General features: G+C 36.6%; 1 protein-coding gene across 3 annotated transcripts in view; it reads left to right on the top strand.

Annotated features, from left to right (window-relative positions):
• Positions 1 to 26,322, top strand: part of PDGFRA (platelet derived growth factor receptor alpha) — a 40,249-nt gene that overhangs the window by 4,765 nt on the left and 9,162 nt on the right. For 2 of the 3 annotated variants that reach the window (XM_073608437.1, XM_073608438.1), the window contains exons 2-15: positions 7,749 to 7,811; positions 9,788 to 10,105; positions 11,888 to 12,154; positions 14,283 to 14,413; positions 15,746 to 15,917; positions 16,140 to 16,329; positions 17,706 to 17,821; positions 20,849 to 20,975; positions 21,062 to 21,255; positions 21,549 to 21,643; positions 21,733 to 21,865; positions 23,295 to 23,399; positions 23,538 to 23,648; positions 23,912 to 24,074. In XM_073608437.1, coding sequence (XP_073464538.1) covers positions 7,760 to 7,811; positions 9,788 to 10,105; positions 11,888 to 12,154; positions 14,283 to 14,413; positions 15,746 to 15,917; positions 16,140 to 16,329; positions 17,706 to 17,821; positions 20,849 to 20,975; positions 21,062 to 21,255; positions 21,549 to 21,643; positions 21,733 to 21,865; positions 23,295 to 23,399; positions 23,538 to 23,648; positions 23,912 to 24,074 — 2,174 coding nt within the window. In that variant the 5' untranslated portion in view covers positions 7,749 to 7,759. The remainder of the gene's footprint in view (positions 1 to 7,748; positions 7,812 to 9,787; positions 10,106 to 11,887; positions 12,155 to 14,282; positions 14,414 to 15,745; positions 15,918 to 16,139; positions 16,330 to 17,705; positions 17,822 to 20,848; positions 20,976 to 21,061; positions 21,256 to 21,548; positions 21,644 to 21,732; positions 21,866 to 23,294; positions 23,400 to 23,537; positions 23,649 to 23,911; positions 24,075 to 26,322) is intronic. The other variant, XM_073608439.1, reaches the window with a different exon arrangement.

The raw sequence follows: 26,322 nt of genomic DNA, 5'->3' as shown, positions 1-26,322 counted from the left end.
GATCATGTTGATGATACTGATGTATTAACGGATATTTATTGAATGCAGATGATTGTTTATTATATCTTAGTAATATTGCCTGCAGTAACCTCTGCTCCAATTGAAGTGGTGTGTTCTGGGATTTAGGGGCAGGTCAGAATGTAGGGGACACTTACTGGGCTCTGTGTAGATGCAGATGGAAATATTGTGTAAACAAATTGATGGTATCAAGGTTGGCTCTGGAGATTGCCAAAGTCTGATAGGGAAGGAGACGCCAGATGACTGGTATGGAAGACATTATAGGCAGGCTACAATTACTCCTCCCTTCTTCCAGATGTGCCCTAGGAGAGGGGGGGTTGCACTATTCCCACTCTGGCAATGCTGGTAATGGGGGATGTAGACTTGCTCAGGGTGCTCTGGCTGTTCTGCAGATTCCTCTTTTGTGCAAATCTGAACATATGTGAAAATAATGCAATATAAAAGCATATTCTTCATGCTAGCTCATTAATTTGTTAAAATAAGCTGGAAGAAATTCTTATTGTAGCCCATTGATCTCATAGTGTACGATGTTTTCAGCTGTGTTGTATTCTTTCCCTTGTTATACTTTGCTCTGAGATAAATAACTTTGAGTGAAGAATTGTAAGAATAATTCAGCAGCAGATAAATGAAGATAGACATTTTGGCACCAGTTCAGATATACAGTAGGACTTATATAGACACAAAAAAGAAGAAAAACAAATGAGCCAACATTGGCGTGGGCAGCTTGACATGATGATAAAGGGAGGCAGAGTTGGTTTGGGTGGTGCCTGACGGATGTGCAGGATAAGGCTGGAGCCACAGTCCAAAGGGTCCCTGGAGAGGACTTGGGTGGACTATGAAGCCCCATGGGTCTCTCTTAAGTCTCTGCTGCCCTCTAGTGGCCATTGCTCTCATCCTAATAGCCGAACTGCAATGATCTCTCAATTTTGGAACCGGATTTATCTATAAAAACGCAGTTCGTTTTTATCCGATTGTAATGTCCTTGTAGAAACTTTTGCAAACAGGATGGATGGCTTTACAATAAACATTCTTTTCAAATGCCTATTTCGTGAAATTAGTATATAATTACGCGTATAATAGTAATATATATATTTTTACTTTTTTTTATTATGTATTTACTTAGCTGATGCCTACAGTTTTGATCCAACATAAATATATGACAAAAACTGAAAAAACAGTCAACATTTAAGATAATTATGTAGGAAATCAGCCTTTTATATCAGATTAGCAGGGAACAATTGTTTACTCTGTCAAGGAAAACTTGTTTGTTGCGTACAAATTGAAGATGTATATACAAATTATATATATATATATATATATATATATATATATATATATATATATATATATATATATATATATATAAAGGGAAACTTTCTTAGCTTGTGATATATTTGTCTTACATTTAGACATGAGAACTGCCTCATCATGGTTAAACATCCGATATTTATTACACCATTTATTCACAGTTATGTTTTCACTTTAACAACAATATCCTTGCTGATCTTGATACGTTTGTCTGGTAAAACAGTGGATAATCTATTATTATTATTATTATTATTATTATTATTAGATCAAATCTATTTTAAAGGACTTATGAAATCATTCATGTAAGAACTGTAGCTTTTTGTTTTTTAACGAAAAACTAAAAATAAAATAGTAATAATAATAATAATAATAATAATAATAACAACAATAATAATAATTCATATTATTATTATTATTTTGAACCTGGGCTGCTTCCTTATCTATTGAGACAATGCTCCCCTTTTCCTATACTTTTTATCTGTTAATAGGAGTCTCCTCTTATATTCATAACCAAATGAATATAATGAAGGCTTTATCAGGACTGATCCCAGGCACTGTGTCTCATTGGTGTAGAAGGTGTCTGTTATGTCACTTTGTCCCCTGCCTGGACCAGTGGCAAACCTTGGTGACCCCGGCTTCTGACTCTGGAAAATAAATTCCGGTGTTTTGTCAGCTGGGAGAGACTTCAAGCAAATCTTAACTTCTTACCTTCTGTTCAATCCATTTACTACATCTTCAAACCTGGCTGGTCCCTGCTGACTGTTTAAAGTTCTTATATGGGGTCAACTAGACACACTGTGGTATCCATATGTAGCCATTGTACATAGAACTTCTGTTTTCATAATGTTCCCATGTTTTACTTTTGATTGATGATTTGCTTCTGTATTGTCTGTTTTACTTATAAGATGTTACAATGGAAGAAAGGGCAGTTTGGTAGACACATTGATGACAGAGGAAGCCTATAAACAGTTCATATAGGTTGGTGCTCACATCAAATAGCCAAACATATTTCGGAGAATCCTCTGTGAGCTCCATCAGATCTGAATGAGTATTTGGAGTGGACATAGACCAAAGGAGCTACCTCTTTCTTTAGTAAATGACCCCTGATCTGCATTATTTAACTACACAGCCTTTAAAAAACATTTAAAAGTAACACCAGTTTTTGCTGTATTCCTACATTTTGGATAACAGGTAACCTATACACATTGGTTTCTGTTTTACTAAAGGAGTAGAGAATGTTCACTTAACAAAGGGAATGTCAGTGAAATGGGTGAAAGTGTGTTCGCTTTGAATATCCACTCATGCTACCACATCATTATTTTAAATGAATATACCCCTTTATTTGCAAAACACTGTACAAACTGTTAATGGTATAAATTGTGTATAATAATAACAATAATAATAATAATACAATCTTCTTTTCTTCTTCTTCTGCTTCTTCTTTTAATTATTATTATTATTATTATTATTATTATTATTATTATCATCACTATTATTTTCAATAAGCATTCTTTATCAACCCAAGTGATGTGCTTATTAAAAAAGCCATGCAAGTGTTCTGTATTGGTATTATTTAATGTATATAGTAAAGGATCATCAGAACATGGATTTACATTAAAAGCAGGCTGTAATAACAATTTGTAATTGAAATTATAGTCACGATTAAGCCTATCTGCATGAATGAAATGACTACAGAATAAAGAGATGATACAAGGGGTCTTGCAGATGGTTAAGAGCATCTGGATCCAGATTGTCCACTCATGTGTATTTATAGTGTACCACTGCCCTCTAGTGGTAAATATATATATTGCACACTAGCAATGTAAAACGAAAGGTGGGTTATTTCAGCAGTAGATGGCTCTTGTCAGTGTGTTTTTTTTCACTGCTCATGACATTTTTTCCCAATTAGATTTTCTATCCAAAATCCTAAAAGCTTTTCAGCATACATTATACAGAGTGATCTCAGCAGGGGTGTTTGTAATCTATTTAACAGTGAATACATTGAAATACTATGTAGAAGTAAAATCTGAATGCAACATAACATAGAGAAATTGTTGTCATGCACACTCACTCATGTGTCAGTAAAGTTTCTAGATATTTCTGAGATAATTACTTTTTTTATTTTGCATTGTTTTTTTCTAATTACAATATTTTCTTATTGCATATGTCCAACTGGAAAAGTTCTAGTTTTATGTACGAACAATTACAAATCCACGTGCTTTCTTATGCAATATTTTAATGATTTGGTAACAAACAATATGCTTTACTAAAATGTTCACTTTCCAAAAAGCTTTCCTTAAATTTCAGTTATCCTAGTTTCCATTTATTGTCCTATGAAAAAATAACTAGCAGCAATAATAAAAATACATTTCCTTTCCCTTTTCTCTAAATTGGTCCCATTCTGGTGTGATTCCACACTGGCACGTGGAGAACTTTTTGTAATAAAACTGAATCTGCTAGTATTCTGAAAGATAAGAGTTTTCACTGCTTGTTTTTTTTTTTAAAGTCACAAAATGACAAGTCATTCAGGAAGGTAGTGTATAGTGAAGTAACAAGGTAAAATGCAGTAAACCATAGCAACCAATCAAATTTCAACTTACCAAAACAACTACAGGCTGCGCTATTAAAACTCACTTATATAGATAGTGATTTTGGAAGATATAGGGAGAGATTTAAGAAAGCTGGAGCACACAGAATTTGGTGCAGCTGTGCATAGAAGCCAATCAGCTTCTAAGTTCAGCTTGTTCAATTAAGCTTTGATAATAAAACCTAGAAGCTGATTTGTTACTATATACAGCTGCACCAGATTTAGTGGGCACCCGTTTTAGTATATCTCCCTCATTGTGTTTATGTACACTATTTCTTTATTTATTATGGTCAGATCTAAAAAGAAAATCATTATTTTTATTTTATTTTACTATAAAATACTGAATATTATTATTTCCCTCTGCATTTAAACTAGTAGGTAAAGTTTGAGATTCCCTTTAAAACGTTCCAGGCTTTTCATTTCTATGTGAAAAGCCTACTATTTGCAGAACTTAAATGCTTAGGCTGAAATTTACACACACACATGAATTAGGCTCAGTTTAAAGTTGCATTTAGAGAGTTTTCAGTGTCAAATAAAGCAGAATCTGCTGTGCTTGTCACTTAAGCTATCCATGGTGCTGCAGGAATTCTTTGTCATGTATTCAATGTTTATATAAACTATATATAGTGTATATGCTATACTTACTGTATAGCAGATTAAATACAAACATTTAAATACTTATACAATTGACTCAACATCATTATAGTTTCCCTTTAATGCTTCATGGTCACACAGAGAATATCTTGCTCATACACAGCTTTATTTTTATGACCATGGTTATGGGCAGCAATATTCTAGATATCTGTCAGTTCTTCTCACTATTATATGGCTGACATTAAACTTAACACCAAACAAGGTGTGTAGAAATGTATATTTTTAGCTTGGGTGTATGAAAAGAAGGGCAAGTGCATATATATATATATATATATATATATATATATATATATATATATATATATATATATATATATATATATATTTTAGTACATCGGCTCCCTGTTATGCTTCACCCAATATGGTACTTAATGTGGCACACTAACATTACCTAACATACCAGCAACTTATCACATTTTTGTTCCTTTGTGAAATGTGTTCTGGAAGGATAGCTGTGATCTTACTGGGGGGCACTTTACATAACCTGGGGGATCATATCTGACTTGTGTATTGCGGATATAAAGATATAGATATCCCATAGCTCCAGGTAGCCCATATAGCCAAAATATCCATTACATGCAAAAATAAATAATTATTGAATAGTTTTGGGTTAAATCTGTTGGAGGACCCAGTGGTAAGATTCAAAAGGCTGTTATGAAGACATCATGCATTTGCAACTGGATTCCTCAATCCTTTAACAATTCTACACCATGGAAAATTATTAAAGGGGAGGCCAAAATGGGGTCTTGCTGTTGGTAACAATTTTGGTTTCTGATTGATTTAATGTGTTAGGTTTGTGATATAAAAAGGCACAAACCTTTGTTTTCAAAGTTGACTGAGTTGACTGAGTGTATTTGGGAATACCTTTGTGTATTTGGCATGATTCTCTGGCCTTTGTACTTTCACCCAACTGATATCTCTGCCCCACTTACAAGGTCATAATGAAGGCAGCATCCTCTCATGGCTGGATCTCTTTCTTATTTATGTACTCTCCACACACATCCCAACTTCATGAGATGGAAATGAGGGCCATCCATTGGCACAAAGTGTGTGAGCAAAATACACACCTCATGCTATGCTTCCAGTTATGTGGAGCATGAAAAATGGATGAGCACAAATGATTGATTAAACCCACAAGTGCTTTTTCCATCACAATGTTTCCCTTATACTGAAAATATTAAAATTAAAATATTAATGTGATAATAAAAAGATCTGACTGAAATTTTTAGTGTAGTGTGGCAGTTCATTATTGCATTTATTATAGAGGTCTGCAGATCTGTCCAAAAAGAGGGACAACTGAGGAGAAAAGAAGGACAGAGGGATTTGGTTTCAAAAGAGGAACTCTCCCTCTAAATCAGGGGTCAAACAAAGGGCCAGTTTACTATTCTTTAGACTCTAGGGGGGCCAGATTGTGGCCAGTGGGGGTAGACAATGTCCCGCACCCAGCATCAGTATGAATAAACATGGCCGTAGTGCTGGTGGTCAGTAGGAGGAGGAGTAGTACCCCATAATTGGTATTAGTGGGAGGAATAGTACACCAACGTTGGTATCAGTGGAACAAATAGTGCCCCATAGTAGGTGTCAATGGGCGGAATAGTGTCTCATATCATTGGGAGAAATAGTACCCCAAGGGCCAGATAAAGTTTTGAGACCCCTGCTCTAAATAAAGGACAGTTGGGATATACGACTACATAAAGGTGAATTGAGCAATGGGGAACATGCTTTGTAATGACTGTGTCAACCAGGTGAATCTGGGGGTATTAGTTACTGGAAATTCATAAGAATCCCACATGTGACTTGGTGTGACAACAACAATGCAAACTGAAGTATCACTTTTGGGTGACATTGATCGCTCAGAATGATCTGCATTTTATGCCCCCAAATCATATCTGCATTGGACTAAAGGTATTCATTTCCATACAACAGGAATATTCAATTTTATTATACTGCATATGCAGAATGTTTTATATATTTCTATTCAACTGTCCCTTTACCCAAAGCATTTTGATAAAGAGTGTTTTGAAATTAACATGTTTTTATTATGTTTCTAAGACAAATTGGTCTTTCTTAATCAGGCTTGTAGCATACAGTCTCTTTATAGATAAAGGATTTTGTTTGCTTTAGACAAAAGATAGAAATTACAAAGGCTACCCTGATAAAAGACAGACAGGCTCAGCTCTGAGACCCTTTGAAGTTTTCCATACCCATACGATATCGATCTAGCTTCTTGGATGCAATGGCCATATACAGTATATCTAGCCAATTCGTTTTGGATGTTTATTTTATATGTATAAGAACACTAAGGCATGTTGAATGCAAGAAACAGATTTACAAATCTTGGCTTCTAGTGGATCTTTGCTACATATATTTTTGAATATGTAATTGTGATTCCTAAAAAGTGATATCATTACTGTCTTACTGCTGACATACTGACAGAGAGCACTTTAGACCTATAGATAACGTACATTTTGATTGAATGATATCATTGCATTACATTTTCTTCTTTCTCTATGAGATTCTATTGATCTTTTATTTTGTCTAGAATTAATGTTCTGCTCTTGGTTAACATATCATATCCAATCATATGAAAGTTGACAATTACACTTTCATGAGATATGCAATGTATACAGTAGATCTGATGAACAGATCCTGAAGGAGATTAAACTGTGTTGTCCCCCTATCAGATTACGAATAGTGTTTTCCGGTAGTGTCTTACATGACATCTGGTAGATCTGGTAGGGAATGGCTCACTCCCAGCCATGTGGCAGCACATAAGAAGCAGAGCTAGAGACCAGTAGAGGGCAGTGTAGAGGAGGGCTATTCTGACACCTGTTTCACGAAGTCTGCGTTTTTATTCTTCATTCCATGGAAATTTCCTGGGGGGGTCACATTAATATTTATTTCTGTACCCTTCAATGTGTATTCTATCTTTTCATATGTATATTATTGCACTTTTTATGTTTATGTGACTGTGGTAGTGGCTTTTTGTGGCATTTCACCAGTTATTCCCCTTAAGCTCCATAGATGAATGTACTAAGACATTTTAATACATTTACTGCACACCAGAATATGTATATAAAAGCCATGCAAACAATTAAAAAATATTACTACAGCCAATAACTTTTTATTTCCTGCTGTTTTTCAGTGTGATATGTGCTAATCATGTTTTCTTTCATTGCAGTTTCAGGAAAAATGGAGCGTGCCCCAAGGACATCCCTAATTTTGGGATGCTTCCTGCTTATTGGTAAGTATAAACATTTTGTAATACATGTATAAGTGGAATAAATGCATCTGCATAGTATGGATTAAAACTTGCTTTCAGGCAAAAGTAAATATTACAATTAAATCCCAAAATGAAATGTATTCATTATGTAGAGATGAAATATATATTTTTTTGTGTAATATATAAATCAAAATATATATATATATATATATATATATATATATATATATATATATATATATATACCGTATATATATATATATATATATATATATATATATATATATATAATATATATATTTCTATATTAGTATGCTGTAAGCCCCTGAACTAATACATTCAGACTGGAAGAGGAAGGGACTGCACTGTGAGCTGTATTGATTCCCACAGTGCTGTTAGGCTAGGTTGACTGTGCATGCGCGGTTGATGCATTTTTTAGTGAGTTCTTGCAGCACATTTTTAAATTGCACACTTGATGCGTTTTCATGCTTCATGCATTTTTTTTCAGGAGGAGACTGATTGCTAAACACAAAACCCTACTGAAAATGCATGTACTTGTGTTTTTCATGCACTTCCATTGAAGTCTATAGACTCAAAAATGCACGGTCCTGCATGTAAAAAAGTTCCTGCACCTTTCCAAAAAACACACTGCAGGAAACTGCATTGACATGAATGGGACCAATAGGAAATAATGCTAAATGGATTTGTCATGTGTTTTTGTGGTTCAGCACTAAAATGCATAGGTGTGAACCTAGCCTTACACTGAGAGCTTTTTTGTATTAGTAGAAAGCAGAGAGAGCACAGTGATGATCACTTTAGTGTGGTGTATTGAAAATGCTATTTAATTCATCTTTAGTATTCAACGCAAACTCACCCATCCATCCATGTCTCCATGATTTATTTTGTTGCATGCTTTACTCTGCCCCCCCCCCCCCCTTTATAGCCATGGCTATCTTGAGTAAGGTCAGATGATTCATGTAGCATTTACTTCCTGGAATTCATCTTACCTTGGCTCAGGCATGCAGGCAGGAGGGTATGCTTAGCTGAGACAACCCCTTCTCCCCTCCATCAGATACAAGAAAAAATGCCCATGAAGACTCCTGGGATAAATGACATCACTTTGGCCACAGGACTGACTGAATGTGATCATAAATCATTCTGTGTCCACACTTACTGTGTGCCTGGAATTCAGCCTTGAAATCGGCCCCTATCTCTGTTATTGCTCTCTGCAACTACTGAATCCTCACAGGAATAGTACATTTATTGAAGTGCTTATAGTATCGCAAAGGACATTAACAGTGACCAAAAAAAGATGTGTTGATAGCAATAAATAATGCATCGAAGACAATAGGTGATGTTATTTCATATCTTTTAGTAACAAAAAATAAATGTAATTAATGATAGATGGATGATTTGATTCTCAATTCATATCAGGAAGGTACATTTTTTTCCCAGGGAATGGCAGAGCTCTGATCCTTTTACTTAGTTAAATACTGATTCACTTGCACAGTTAATGAATCCCGATTCCTAGTTTTATATATTCCATGATTCTTCACAAAGAGATGTGCACAATTCCGAATCACAGAATTAGCATTTTCCTGAAAAGGTTTCTGTTTCACCAGTAAAATGCAAATCAATGGCCTCACCTCTATATATGGCTCAAACATTAATTTTGTGTACATTAAGGACTGGGTTTGGTGGAACCACTATGCTTCTAGAATTGTCAGTACAATAGACCCATGGTTCTCAAGTACCTCTAGTACCCAAGCATTTAGCTGGCTACTTGGCAATTGGTAGCCTGACTGGTTGCTATAAGAAACATGAAATCTTTCCATTTTGGTGCTTAAACAAAAGACCTCTAGGCTTAACTTGAAATAAAGACATCTGTCCACAAAATTCAACCTTTCTTATTTATAGTTGATTATCAAGAAGGATATATTTGGACAAAAATGGCATGTACTGTAGGCTGATTGGAAATTGTTGTGTTTGCTTTACAGCCCCATTGTATACTTATGGTACAAGCCCCTTGCCGATGGTCTTTCCAGAAAGTGAAGAGATGGTAGTACAGTTACACAATTCCTTTTCAATACGCTGCAGTGGTGAGAGTGAGCTGAACTGGCATTATCCCACTAAGGAGGATGGTGATGACAATCTAGACATCCGGCATGAAGAAAACAACAGTGGACTCTTTGTGTCAGTGCTAGAAGTGAAGAACGCGTCTTCCTATCACACAGGAGTTTACACCTGCTATTACAATCAAACCCAGACAGATGACTTTGAGCTTGAAGGCATGGACAAGTACATTTATGTTCCAGGTTTGTCCACTAACCACCAACTTCCAACTACAGATGGTTGTTTTTAAAATGTTGTATTGTTAATTTCTGAGACGATTGTAGCCGTATTTAGTGCACTTGCAACAAAACCAATCAAGTACTGTCTGGGATATCTTTTTTAGTTCACTAACATTAAAACTTTCAGGACAAGCTTTCAGGATGTACCCCCTTTTTTATGATCCAAGCAGTACTAATACACAAAGATTTAGCAGAATTTTAATAAGACAATCTCCAAGGGAAGAACAAATCACACAACCATACACAGCAATGGAAAATAAACTTGGAAAGTTAGTAGACATTAAAGTGATTGTAAAGGCAGAAGGTTTTTTATCTTAATGCATTCTATGCATTAAGATAAAAAGCCTTCTGTGTGCAGCAGCTCCCCTCAGCCCCCCTAATACTTACCTGAGGTCCATCTAGATCCAGTGATGTTGCAGTAATATCACGGCTCCCCGGGATTTCCCTCCTCATTGGCTGAGACAGCAGCATGCCGCCATTGGCTCCTGCTGCTGTCAATCAAAATCAGTCAGCCAATGAGGAGAGAAAGGGGTGGGGCCAGGTCACGGCTCCGTGTATGAATGGATACATGGAACTGTGGCTCGACCCGGGTGTCCCCATAGCAAGCTGCTTGCTGTGGGGGCACTCAACAGGAGGGAGGGGCCAGGAGCACCAAAGAGGGACATGAGAAGAAAAGGATCCAGGCTGCGCTGTGCAAAACCAACTGCACAAAGCAGGTAAGTATGACATGTTTGTTATTTTTATCTAAAAAAAAACAGAGAGACTTTAATATCGCTTTAAAGAAAGGGATACACCCTGAAAGCTTGTCCTGAAAATTTGGATGTTGGTGGAAATCAAAAAAAGCATCACGGACAGTACTCAGTTGTTTTGTATTATTCATTTAAAATTCATGGAAAAATATAGTGTTACATAAACTTGTAGTCAACAGGGTTAAATGTATATTACACTCTGTGATCAATGTTTTTGTTTAGGATGTGCTAATGCTTTATTCCAAAACAGCAAAGCTTCTTCTTTGAGTCATACATAAAATTAACTCTATTGTCATTCCACCTCTCGTGAGATAGGAGCAGTGACTCAAAACTACTATAGTATATATATATTGTATACTCTCTATGTAATTATTACCAGAATATGAGTGCTTTTACATTTACATAAACGATGTTGTCTACATTGAAGCTATCAAACTCATACTGTATATCTTTTAATTATGCATGCAAAGATAATCTGTCTTTACTCATGCTGTGTACACATGGGCAGAGCTTTCGATCGGACTGGTCCGACGGAACGAATTCGTCAGACAATCCGCCTGTGTGTGGGCTTCATCGGACCTTCAGCTGACTTTTTCTGTTGAAAATCAGATGGACTTTAAAATTGGAACATGTTTCAAATCTTTCCGGCGGACTGGAGTCCGGTCGAAAAATCAGTTCGTCTGTATGCTAGTCCAACGGACAAAAAAGGTCGCAAGGGCAGCTATTGGCTACTGGCTATGAACTTCCTTATTCTAGTCCCTTCATACGTCATCACATTCATACCAACGGACTTTAGAACGGACTTTAGTCCGTTCCTGTGTCGGCAAGTCCGGTCGTCCGAAAGTCCGTTGTAACTCCGTCGTAACTCCGTCGGAAAGACCGTCGGATGTTTGATGCTGAAAAGTCTGCCCGTGTGTACATGGCATTGTAAAGGTTTTTACCTATATAAAAGTATGGTTTAATAGCAATATTACTCATACACAGGCTGTTTGTTTAGATCCCACAGTTCCTTTTGTTCCATCTGCTACGTTTGACCACATTATTGTAGTGGAAGAAGATGAATCTGCTATTGTTCCTTGTCGGACAACTGATCCCAACAGCCAAGTGACACTGAGAAACAAAGATATGGAAAAGAATGTCAATGCCTTCTATGACAGCAAGCAAGGTTTTGTTGGCAATTTCGGATCAGGTGTCTACATTTGTGAAACCATGGTAAATGGGGTGCTCTTCAAAACCGATGATTACAACTTACAGACATGGAAAGGTACTATTAATGTCAGAAAATGATCTATGCAGTATTGGCTGTTATTATACATAGATATGTCTCTTTGTCTACCTATTTACCAATTCTATGGGTTTGTCATTCATTTGGTGGCACTATGCCACATACTTCTAACTATTACTAGGGTATGGGACAGGCTTAAATCTGGTTTCCAGAGAAAAAAATACCCATACCGAGTAAAAAAAGTTGCCACTTTGCCCGAGCAAGAACTAGGGGCTCAAAGTCAGGTTAGGTCTCACTCCCACCTTTTCCTCTGCTCAGACAACATTCTAATTTCCTTCCTGCAGAAGCAGTTAAGATACAAACATTGTACCTGCCATTTGTGGGGAGGTCGCCCCCCCTGTCAGAACATAATAACATAGCCATAGCAGGGGAGATCGCTGTACTAACTTTGTTAGTATTGTTAGTACAGCAGCTCTGACCTGAGCTGTCAGTTTTTTTCATTACACCCACTGAGTTGAACGAACAAAAACTAGTAGTGTGTACAAGACTTAATACGATGGCTTGCAGCTAAAAGGACCACAATGTGTTCTCTCAGGCTATCCATAAATGGTGGTTGTCAGATCTGAGAATTAGAATATGTTTATGTCATAGCATTACTATTTCATAAACATGCACAATCTATTTAGATGAAGAGACGGGTATATGAATTTTACAGAAACCCTCTGGTGTTGGCTGTATGTTACGAAAACAACAGTAAGGCTTCATGTACGCGGGACGTTTTTACAACCTCTCCTGAATGATTTAACTTGCGTTTAGAAGCCTTTTTAAGAAAAATATATATATATATTTTTTCAAATAGCCAAAAATGAAAAACGCTTGTAAACGAATCGCGGCTAAACGCGAGTTACCGCGTTTAGCTGCATTTAGAAGCGTTTGGTGATTGAAATGCCTCTGAACTCAGCTTCTGAACCCATTTTTTTGCATTCCAAAAAAACCCTCTAAACTCAACTACCTAGAAACGACTATAAACGACCCTGTGTACATGGACAGATAAGATAACAGAAGAGAGTTCAGGAGCAGTTGAAAAAAAATGCCCAACTGCTCCTAAACATCCGTTTACCAGCAGCAGTGTACATGAGGCCTAATTGGGAAAATCTGTTTCAGACAATTGATCCTTTCCCATGTCATCCAGAGGGTATATGTGGAAAATACCAACAGACAAATCGCTTCTAAACCCAACTTTTTTGGCTACATTTTGCATTCATTTGATGTCTGTTGATTTCCTAAATTATACTTTATTGGCATTATTTAGTATTGTTGCATCCTGAAGGTCACCTTTAATAATGCTGCATGCTGTTTGTAGTGTATTGTGATTTTCTTTGCTTTACTAAACCTCTTATAAAATGATGGAAGGAAAGATAAGCGGGATCAATACCTAAAGTGACCAGTCAGCTTTTACTTGCTATTTTTTGCTGGAAAGGAGGCATCTGACTAGTTTCACTGGACAGCACCTCTGCCCGACCCTTCTATTTTTTATAGCTGTGCAGTGTTCATAACAGAATCAAACTCAAAACTAGTCAGTAACTAATTATGAGGATTGTGTTTCCAGCACAGATTTCAGAATGTATTCAGTGTGTGATTATTTCACAGGTCTTGATCTCTGAGAGCTTTGAATGAACTCATTATACCCAATCAATCTTTTGAGACACAAATGCCATGATTGTTGTAATAGTCTTCTGAAAAATACTCCCATGGGAAGCATTTTTTTCCTTTTTTTTTTTAGCTGCTCTTAAAGATTACTTTTTTACTCAAATAATGGGATACAAATAGAAAATAAAAGTTGCAATTAACAGAAATACATATAGCTATTAGCTAAACACAGTGCCCTTTTCTCATAACAAAGGATTAGAGATTAGCTAAACAGTTGTTGTAACACTGATTATGTCTAAATCACAGTGGACTTCAAGATTTCTTCTATAAAATAGGCCACCAACCTAAAGGTCTTTCACTTATTTGTTGATACTAGTTGTCAACTTTTATCAATTTGAAATGGAAATACTAAAATATTTTTACAGATTAGTGCAGAGTGAAAAGTGCTCATCGTGTGCGGTTGCAGAGAGTTTTAATTTAGTAATATTTGTTAAATTGACCTTCTTATGTCTTACAGCCAGTAATAACATTGCCGTGGAAATGCAAGCCCCAAAAACTGTTTTCAGGACGGGTGAAACCATCATTATTTCTTGCATCGTTCTAGAGAATGAGGTGGTTGATCTGCAGTGGAATTACCCAGGAAAGCAGGTAAAAATAGCAAGATAGCTTTTAACAAGGCAAAGGGTACAGAGCAATAACCCAGGGCAGCCAATGAGGAATCATGCTCACATTAAACTGCAGATTGTTCTGCCTATCTGCATTATGTTAGTTGTTCCTCTATATTATTTAAAGGATGACAACACATTACAATAAAAAAGTAACTCTAGCACCTTCTGTATTCAGCTGTTGATTTTGCTTGCCAATAGCATCAATTACCATACATGTAACATTATAAAACATGCACTCAAAAGAAATGTGCTGCATCTATTTGGTTTTATATCCCATACATGCTAATCCTCTCCAAAGTTTGCAAAACACAGCTAAAGCTGCAATCACTAGTGTCCCACATATAGAAGACATAGCAGTATTAATCCAGGGCTGTAAGTATTTATGATGGGACTCCATAGCGCAATTGTTAAGGGTCCCCCTCCCTCTCTAATTGCCATATTTTCAGTGCTACAGAATAATAGTTGAATTCATTTCCAAAAAACGATATACATTAATTTTACACAAACGCATTTGTAAAATGCTATTGCTACCGCATTAAATAACTATGTATTAAGAAATTGCTGGGATCCTTGTGCCATGAGGCACCATAGAAGCCACATGGTATGCCATGTTTATATTTAGGTCTTTGCCATAATCAAATGTGAAGAAAAAATTCTATTCTTGTATGCTTTCTTTTCCTTGATGGTACATGGACCATGGATAATCCATTTTAAAACCAGTAGAGAATAATGATCCTTCATTCACTCCTCTTTAAGACCATTTTTATTTAATCTAGATCAGATAACAGCAAAATAACACCAATGCTTACAACTGTTTCACTTGTACACAGCACATGTCTTCAAACAGTTGTGATAGAAAATAGGCTTTTTGATAAAGTTAAGCCTGTCATTGGAATTTTTGGCAGATGTTTTTTATATTTATAATGAAAAAATGACATTGATGGATACTATTGCTATAATAATAGATAAAAACACAAAGAGCAAGATGGAAGGGTTATATTAAATACATCTATATTCTACATGATCAAAACATTGCTGTACATTTGTAAAATTATAAAACATGAATTGCCATGCTATGTGAGCGCGGCAATTCATGTTCTATATGTTTTCACACAATTTGTTCTGTTGTGTTATTGCCAGCAGCTTTTTTTGTTATTTATATTTGCATATCTTCTTTTTTTCACCTGCGCCATAATTGTTTCTACATACTACATTTGTAAAATTGATTTGTAAAATGAACTTACTCTCCAAAGCATTACGTGTTAAAATGTTATTTCTTTTGTGCCCTAAAGAATACATATTGTAATTGCAGAGAAAAGCTGGCAATATAAAAGTTGAAGAAAGCAAGAAGCCTATGATAAGACTGGAATATACACTGACCATTCCAAATGTTACAGAAAAGGATTCTGGGGAATATGAATGTGCAGTCATTCCTGCTACAGGAGAAGACAAAGAAGTACAGCAAGTTAATGTTACAGTTCATGGTGAGTGTAAGGAAATTCCACTAGTGGGGTTGTTCCATATTTTCTAAAATTTGCTGCACATGATTGGATTTTTGACATGTTGAAGCTGGAAACACAGTAGCTATGATCTTCTAAATGTATTTTTTCAAGGAAATTTTTACATTTGTAGTTTTGAGGAATTTATTACATTTCAAAATTTCTGTAACAGTTCCTATAATTTCTGTAAAACATTTTGAATTGCAGATAAAGGATTTGTAGCACTAAACCCTAAGTTTAGACAGCTGGAATTTGCAAATCTTCATGAAGTAAAAGCTTTTTCTGTGGAGGTGGAGGCGTACCCAGCACCAAAGATCTTATGGTTAAAGGACAATGCCACCCTCAATGACAGCATGACAGAGATCACTATGAGCACCATCAGGAGCGAGGAAGCTAAGTAAGTTCCTGATAATATGTAAAAAATGTCATGTCTTGGAGTAAATCAATGTTTTACATTTATATTTTCTTAGCACCCATTTCGACTTAATCTGTCTGATGGGGTGCATTAAGACAGCCCATTCGTCAGATTGGGCTGCCAACACACCACGACAGAGATGAAATCAGTCTTTGTACCATTTTTACAGAGGCAGCACACCATGCAGGGTAGCGTGTTACCATGCATTGTGGTGAAGGTACTTTGCATTAGAGTATTTGGGTGCCATTCAGAATCAATTGCACTGCACCGGAGTACATGTAGTTGCAGTAACACATTAAAAAGCATAAATCTGAATAGATTTTATCGCTTACTTAAACTGGTTACACAATTAATATTTGGCAACTTCAACAGGCATGGGCCAAATTTTGACCTGTGTGTAACCCTCTCTGCTCAACAGAAGCTGATTGTCAGAATACAAAAGCACAGCAGGGCCAGAGAGGAATTTCTGGATCCACCTTGCTTGTGCGGATGCAGGAATCTGCTAGTATTTTTTTTATCATTCAGCCTGCTGGCTGGGCAAAAAAATTAAATAAAAACCTCATAGTTTTTACCCAGCTTTAGTCTAGTATACAGATGCTGAGCCTATAGCCTCGTACACACGGTACGAAAATCAGAAGGGGATTGTCGTTTGACAGGCTGCTGTCCGAAGTTCTTACCGTTAGTACGCTCCTTTCAACAATTGTTTTCTAATTTTTCAGCCAACAAATGTGGGATGACAGGCTAGTAAATTTTTGTCAAACGACAACTCCACGTGAGGTTTTTGGATGGTCAGTACACAAATCCGTCACACAAAAGTCGAAAGTACAAACACGCATTCTCTGAATCAATGCTCACCAAACACAAAATTAACAGAAGGGGTCCAAAGGGTGGTGCTCAAGAGCTGAAATTCCATGTAGTACGTCACTACATTCGTGTTTGTGGCACGACAATTTGTGTAACGTTACTATGCAAGGCAAGATCCTGGCTCACGCCCTTTTGACAAAAATCATACGCTCGGTTGTCCAACAATCGTACCGTGTGTATGAGGCTTTACTATATCTGAGCCTCGCATGCCTTTTTTTTTTTTTTTTTTTTTTTTTTTTTAGAATAAAGATACATATTAAGTAAGAATAGCTATAAAACTTTGTTTCACACCATTTGGTGATTTGATTCTCCTGGTATGATCCTCATACCAATGGTTATCAACAATTTATCTAATATGTAAAGAGGCCTGCTCCAGTAATATATAGTATGCTATGAAACACTCTAGATGTCACATGTAGCTATGTTTTTACTTTTAGATACCATAAAAAATACCTTATTTTTATATAGTGCATGCATTTTGTTTTTTTTACCAGATATTCAAGTAGATTGAACCTCATCCGTGTCAAAGAGGAGGATGGTGGCGTGTACACACTTGTAGTTCAGAATGATGCAGAAACTAAAACGTCTTCATTTGAGCTGCAAATTAAAGGTAAATATACAATTTTTTAAGGTGATTACGTTTGTAGTGCAAATAACACAATTTGTCTTTGTCACAGTATGAATTTGTATTCTAGGCACATAGGCTGCTATAGCTTGGGAGTCTATTTGTTCCAAGTACCCTGGTTTATCACCAGTTGCACTCCAAAATCTAGCTTCTGGGGTTCTTCTTTAGCCCACCCATACTGAGGATGTATCATATGATCAGAACCCATGGGTTATTCCAAACCTACCCTTTCTGTAGCAGAAGACTCTCTCACATCTGACCTACCTCCCAGAGTCCTGGATCTGTCTGCTCACTCAACTACCATGGCACTTCAGTTTCCAGGTCCTCAGTAATTTGCTGGTAATCTTTTTAACAGCAGAGCTTACAAGTGCTATAAAAGAAAATGTAGCATGTATTCAATCTTAGAATTCACAAAATTCACTTCCCAACTAATATGAATGATTATGCCAGTTTCCTAAGTGAGAGTTGCTTGGACATCTCCTAACAGGTGTCAGTCATAACCTGGACACGTGGGACACGAACGTGAATAATCAAAAGGGAACATGTATCAAAAAAGTTTTTAAAACGGTTGTTTTTTCAGGAGCAGTGATTTTAAGAATGCTTAAAATGAAACAATAAAAATTGAATATTCGTTTAAATATCGTGCCTGGGGGGTCCCCTTAGTCTGCCTGTAAAGTAGCACATTTTTCCCATGTTTAGAAAAGTACTGCAACAAAATGACATTTCTAAAGAAAAAAAATGTAATTTAAAATTGCTTACGGCTGTACTGTATTGCCATATCCCGGCAATATACATAAAACATCATTTAAAAACACAGCGTGGGTCCCCCTCCCATCCATACCAGGCCCTTTGGGTATGGTATGGATATTAAGGTGAACTCCATGCCATTTTTTTTTTAAATGGCGAGGGGGCCCCCCCCAAAATCCATACCAGACCCAAAGGGCCTGGTATGGACGGGGGGGAACCCATGCAGCTTTTTTCTTAATTTTGTCATAAGGCTCCCCTTAACCACTTCAATACACTATATTATATATTATACACTGCACTATATACCCTGAACTGTATTATTATATACTACAGTGAGGCACTATATACTCTGAACTGCAGTATATATACTATACGGACTGCACTATATATTGTGAACTGCAGTATATATACTTTACAGAGTGCACTATATACTCTGCTGAAAAACTGGGCCTTAGGTGTTGGTGGTGGCAGAACACGGAAACCCCTCACATTTACTCTTGTTGGGCGCAGGAACGGTCCCTGCTGTTAAATATTATTTCAAAAATTGTAATTACCTGCCCCTGTTAAACAGGGGCAGAAACATTGGGCCTTAGGTGTTGGTGGTGCCACAACACTAGAACCCCTCACAGTTACTCTTGTTGGGTGCAGGAACGGTCCCTGCTGTTAAATATTATTTCAGAGGCTGCCTGCCCTCTTTTAGTGGCCAGTGAGTGTCTGCCTCTCCTTGGAGGCCTTCTGGACACAATGGGTATTTTTTTTTTTAACACCACACTACACTGTATTATATACTGTGTACACCGCCTGAAGTGTATTTGAAATTGTACACACTGTATTATATACTGTGTACACCGCCTGAAGTGTATTTGAAACTGTACACACTGTATTATATACTGTGTACACCTTCTGCACTGTATTATCTAATGTACACCGTCGAATGCACTGTACGCTGAATGCAGAGTATATATATATATATATATATATATAAATTTATACTAGTCTGACTGTGTAAATATATATATATATATATATATATATTATATATATATATATATTAGTCTGACTGTATATATATCAAATACACTGCCACTGACTAACTAACCTGGCTGCCTAATCTAGCTTAATTTCTCTGTCTCCGTCCACTATAACACACTATACGGGCGCTGTGTAAGCAGCCTTATATAGTGTGGGGCGTGGACTTAGTCCCCCTGAGCCATGTTTGGCCAAAGGCACCCTGCCTTTGGCCAATTATGGCTCTCGCTGAGGAGTGTGCTGTGATTGGCCAAAGCATGCAGGTCAGGTGTATGATTTGGCCAATCATCATACAGCAATGCACTGCGGTCTTTCAGTGCATTATGGGGTGCTTAAATTTGCCACGAACGCCCCATAAAATTCGCTGTTCGGCGAACGGGCGAAAACCCGATGTTCTAGTCAAACTTACATTCGACTCAAATTCGAAGCTCATCCCTAGCAGCCACCAACTTGTCCTACTGAAATACATAGGAGTTATTTACTGAGGCTGGATAGTCCAAAATCTGGTGTAAATCTGCACATAAACCAATCAGCTTCCAGGTTTTATTGCCAAAGCTTAATTGAACAAGCTGAAGTTAGTAGCTGATTGGCTACCATGCACAGCTGCACCAGATTCTGAGTGAACCAGTTTTAGTACATCTACACCATAGACTCTTAAATAGCTACATTTTCTTTACCTATGGAACTGATTGGTTGATAACAGGTCATCCTAATTTCTGAAGGTTCTTGAACCTACTAATGGTAATGATAACACCGCAAGACCCACTTACACCTTAAACGTTTGATCTTATTTATTTATTTTATTATTTATTTATTTCAGGTACTTATATAGCGCCGTCAATTTACGCAGCGCTTTACATATATATATTATACATTCACATCAGTCCCTATACCCTCAAGGAGCTTACAATCTAAGGTCCCTAACTCACATTCATGATCTTAATGTACTACGCATATGCTTTAGATATTCTATCATTAATTTTATAATGGTATTAATGTAAAAATTTACACAATTTTTACATTTTTTTATCTTGCATAGTTGAATATATGTTACTTACATTTATAATTGTTTTCACACAGGATGCACAACTTCCACCCATATCTCATGCATTTTTCCAGTTGAATCCAAATAGGAGAATGTGTAAATTGCGTGTGAAACCTGTGTGAATCTTGTGTGAAAAAATGTATAAATAGACACCTTGGAGAGTCATTTTGTTTTTCTCAAATTTCTCACAGTCCCTGCTTTGATATTACAACTAGTGGATGATCACCATGGCTCATCTGGTCAGCAAACTGTGGAGTGTCTAGCTAAAGGAATGCCCATTCCAGATTTGGAATGGTTGGTTTGCAGGGATATAAAAAGGTAAAGAGCTAACATTTTGTGCAGTGTGGCAATATTTGTTCAATGACATTGCAAAACCAATTCCTGACAATGTGCTTTTTTTGCAGGTGTAATAATGACAGCTCCTGGTCTGTTTTGGTAACCAATGGTACAGAAATCAGCATGGAGACTCATCAAGACAATGAGAACACAGTGGAGAGTCAAGTGATTTTCAAGAAGGTGGAGGAGACTGTAGCAGTCCGGTGTATAGCAAAGAATGATCTTGGGGTTGTTGCAAGGGAGCTGAAATTGGTTGCTCCTGGTAAGTACTAAGACGATGCATGTTTCTTAAAAATTATTTTGAAGGGTTGGTTGTTTATCATAGTTACCGAGACTCCAGTAAACACATTCATTCCTGTACCCCAATTTCTTCTTGATATTGTTTTGCAAGCTTCAGCGCATATTTTTCTAGCGTTAACATTTAAAATACCTAAAGAGCAAAAAAAAAAAAAAAATTGTTTATTGGTGGAGAGGATCTAACTTTACTTGTCAATATATCCCTTTAGTACAGTGTTTTAAGATACAGTAATGTAATAATTGAGTTTCTCTTCACAGCCCTACGCTCAGAACTGACAGTGGCCGCTGCAGTGCTCGTCCTCCTTGTGATTGTTATCATATCACTCATAGTCCTAGTCATCATTTGGAAGCAGGTAGGGCATGGCTGGCACATACCGTAAGACAACGGTCAACATCTTATTTGTTCATTAGCATTCTGACACCACTTTTTTTGATTTTTCAGAAACCAAGATATGAGATTAGATGGCGAGTGATTGAGTCAATCAGCCCAGATGGCCATGAGTATATATACGTAGACCCAATGCAGTTGCCCTATGACTCACGATGGGAATTTCCAAGAGATGGCCTTGTTCTTGGTAAGAAAAGCATAGTTAATTTATAGATTTCGCCCCCAAAATCTAGGTACATTCAAATATGCCATTTTAGTCACAGAGTAGGCTCAATTTATTAAGATGGAGTTATTTTAAAGTATCAGTCCACCAAAAACCATTATATTCAGCAATTTCTAAACAACTTGACAGTTTGTTGTATCTCTCAGGAACTCTAATGCCGCGTACACACGATCGGACATTCCGACAACAAAATCCATGGATTTTTTCCGAAGGATGTTGGCTCAAACTTGTCTTGCATACACACGGTCACACAAATCTTGTTGGAAACTCTGAAAGACAAGAACGCGGTGATACACAACATGTATGACGAGCCGAGAAAAATTAAATTCAATAGCCAGTGCGACTCTTCTGCTTGATACCGAGCATACGTGGATCTTTGTGCATCGGAATTGTGTACACACGATCAAAATTTACGACAACGGATTTTGTTGACGGAAAATTTGAGATCCAGATCTCAAATTTTTGTGTGACAGAAATTCTGATGTAAAATGTCTGATGGAGCCTACACACGGTCGGAATTTCCGACAACAAGCTCCCATCGAACATTTACCGTCGGAAAATCTGACCCTGTGCATGGGGCATAATGGTGAAATCTCTGCACTTGAGTTCTTGGGTTTGCACATCTGATTTGACCATTATGATGTGATCAGAAACTAAGGCAAGAGAAGCTCAGTGTTGGAATATCCAAGACATCTAAAAAGGCAATAGCTGACCTACAACTAAAATATCACTTTTTTGTTGGCCCTTACGTTGGTTCAATATTTTATCTCATAATAATTTTTTCCTATAAATGGTAAATTCATGAACAAAATTATGTTTTAGGTGTGGAATCATGATTTTATTGCATGAAATGGCCATTCAACTACTGAAAGCCTTATTATTATTTTTTTTTTAACCACTTAAGGACCGAAATCTCTTTCTGAGATTTGTTGTTTACAAGTTATAAACATTTTTTTTGCTAGAAATTTACTTAGAACCCACAAACATTATATACTTTTTTTTTTTCTAACACCGTAGAGAATAAAATGGCGGTCGTTGCAATACTTTCTGTCACACTGTCTTTTCGCAGCGGTCTTACAAGCGCAATTTTTTTTGAAAAAATAAACTTTTTTAATTAAAAAATAAGACAACAGTAAAGTTAGCCAATTTTTTTTTAATATTGTGAAAGATAATATATCGGCGTGAGCCGGTCCAGAAGTGGTTAACGCACCTACCCAAAAAATGGACACATCTGTTATTAGTGTGACAATGCAATAATGGGTATGTTATCGTGCTCATCTTTGCAGTTGAAAACTGCTCATTTATTACAATTTATTATAATAAATGTATTATAAATATAATTTATTATAATTTTATAGAACAAACAATTAGTATCTTAATTTATATTATTCAGGTCGAATCCTTGGATCTGGTGCCTTTGGAAAGGTAGTAGAAGGAGCTGCATACGGACTTAGCCGATCACAGCCTGTGATGAAAGTTGCTGTGAAAATGCTTAAACGTAGGTGTTCTTACTATCTTGCTATTTATAATCTATTTATACAACAGTCTATCTATCTATCTATCTATCTATCTATCTATCTATCTATCTATCTATCTATCTATCTATCATGATAAAATCACGATTCTCCCTCAACAGCCACTGCCAGATCCAGTGAGAAACAAGCTCTAATGTCTGAACTGAAAATCATGACTCATCTTGGACCTCATCTAAACATAGTCAACTTGTTAGCAGCATGTACCAAGTCAGGTATCTAATATTTTTTTATCTTATCTTCTTCATCTTTATGAAACCTCTGGCAGCATTTCAGATGGAATGCTTCTCCAATATTTGAAACTGGAATTTTCAACTGCTTGCAGTCACTTTAATAATCGTCTAACTTAGAAATTCGATTTTAGAAATGCTTAATTGGATTTGTTAGATTTGTCCAAAACACCACAGAGGTGCAGTTAGACCACTTTACATAAAACAGTTAAAAGCAGTAGCTTAGCTTGCTAATTACTCTCTTTCAGGACCTATTTATATAATTACTGAATACTGCTTTTATGGGGACCTGGTGAATCATCTGCATAAAAACCGGGATAGCTTTCAGAGTCGACATCCAGAGAAGCTAAAGAAAGATCTCGACATCTTTGGACTGAACCCAGTTGATGAGAGCACCAGAAGGTATGAAAAGTATGGCACCTTTTTACTTTCTATCTTTATACTAATATGGTTGTTGTGACTTTTCATGCTAACTAATTTGATGGAAACATATTTATCCTCACCAAAAGCATGCCAGCTTGAGATGATCTTTAATCTAGCATTTGTACTCATATATTTCATATATTTTTCATGTTATCATAAAGTCCACAGCCTTCCAGATTGGTTGCTATACTAAGAAAGATGCCACAGTATGCGGAAGCCTTTTCTTTCAATTACTGGTATAAGTACTGCAGAAGCAACCAAAACCACCAAAACTGTCAGGTTACTATTATTCTATCATGTACAGGAGGTTTTTTTGGTCTCATGTCTTGAAAAAACAAACGCATCATTTGTACTGGGTAGAATAAAGGTCAGTTGGTTTCATTATTATTGCTGTTACCTCTTAGGTACTGCCATCTTGAGGTTCCAGTAAAAAAGCAATATCACCAGAGATATGCTTGCTCGAGAAACCAACCACCAACTCTTTGTGAATTCAACACTCACCGGAACATAAGGCTGTCATTACAACAGCAAAACCACCTGTGACTCATAAGAGTATCCTTGGGGCAAGTGCAGCGATCCACATTTCATGGCACCTTCTGATGAAAGCTCACCACAAGCCAGAAATGATGTGCTAATAATGCAGTAGTTTTATTAAAATAGTATAAAATCATAAATAGACAAGTGCAAATGAAAAAACACTCACATAGAAATCCGCTGCTGACCCGGGATCGTGCAGTGGTGTGACGTCAGCACTAGAAACTCCGCCCCACAAAATATACAAACATACATACAAACACAACTGCCTACGTACAATAACAGACCAGTATAGTGTGGTAATGTCCCATCAAAATGAATTCCTAGATTGTAAGCTCTAACGAGCAGGGCCCTCTGATTCCTCCTGTATTGAATTGTATTGTACTTGTACTGTCTGCCCTAATGTTGTTGTAAAGCGCTGCGTAAACTGTCGGCGCTACATAAATCCTGTATAATAATAATAATAATAATAATCAAAATGAATTATGTGTTTTCCTATATAAGGGTGCCCACCCATTAAAGATACAATGTCACCCCCTCTGGTCAGTGTCTGAAACCAGCTACAATTTTGACTACTGTCCATTCATTGATGAACCATAATATGGGCTTTACCCTTTCAATATGCTATTATTTCTATAAAAGCACATTCTATCTTTTTACAGTTTAAACATTACATCAGTGGTTCTCAACTCCTGTTCTCAGCACCCACTAACAGGCCAGGTTTGCAAGATAACTGAAATACATCACAGGTGATAAAATTTGCTGCTCAGTGATTGCAGTATTCTAGTCTGTATCTCCCCAAGGTAATACTTAAAATCTGGCCTGTTAGTGGGTCTTAAGCACAGGAGTTGAGAACCACTGCATTACATAGACCTAGGATGACTACTAATGTTAAAAACTTCTAGCCATTATATGCTCTGCTAGGTCATTTGGTTAACAAAATAGCCAACCAAACTGACCATATATGGAAAGATTCACGGATATGTTGTGTTTTTTCTGCATGCAAATAATAGTAGTCATGTGCATTCGTTTTCATCCGAATGCATTTTCGTCCGAATTTCGGGTATTTTCGTTATCTTTTTAACAAACGATAACGAACGTGCAGAATCCAATAATTTTAGTTGCGACAACAGTTCGATATGGATAGGAGATTCGACATGACGCTGACAATAGCGATCTGTGTCTATCGAACCTGTGGTCGAATGTGCCTAACCTTAGCTTTATTAGTCCAAGATTATTCTACATATAGAAAAAAGATTCGACATAGACAGAAAAGATTCCACATTATAGAGACAATAGCAAAAAAGGTTGAATGTGCCAAACTTAACTCTATTAGTCCAAGATTATTCGACATGAAGATTCGACGAAGCAGTCGCCCCGAGCAGACATTTTTGGTCAAATGCTCCACCCATAGGCTATAGAAAAATTCTAATGTTGGTTGACTAGTAATGATAATTAATAAATATAATTATTACTAGTGTCATACAACATTAGAATTCTACTAAAGCTTGTAGGCGGAACATTCGACCGTAAATGTACGATTGCGGCGTTGTACAGTTAAGCTACTCCGTCGAATCTTCTTAGAACATTCGACAGACACCATAAGCCTTCAATGACAGATTCGACTTAATTAATTTTCAGACGAATGCATTTTTTTAATGAAACAAAATAAATAAGAACGAATTTCGGGAGCAACTAAATA

This window comes from Aquarana catesbeiana, linkage group LG01, assembly GCF_042186555.1.
Source record: "Aquarana catesbeiana isolate 2022-GZ linkage group LG01, ASM4218655v1, whole genome shotgun sequence".
NCBI lineage: Eukaryota > Metazoa > Chordata > Amphibia > Anura > Ranidae > Aquarana > Aquarana catesbeiana.
Note: the sequence above shows the minus strand (reverse complement) of the source record. Positions and strands in the feature narration are given on the sequence as shown.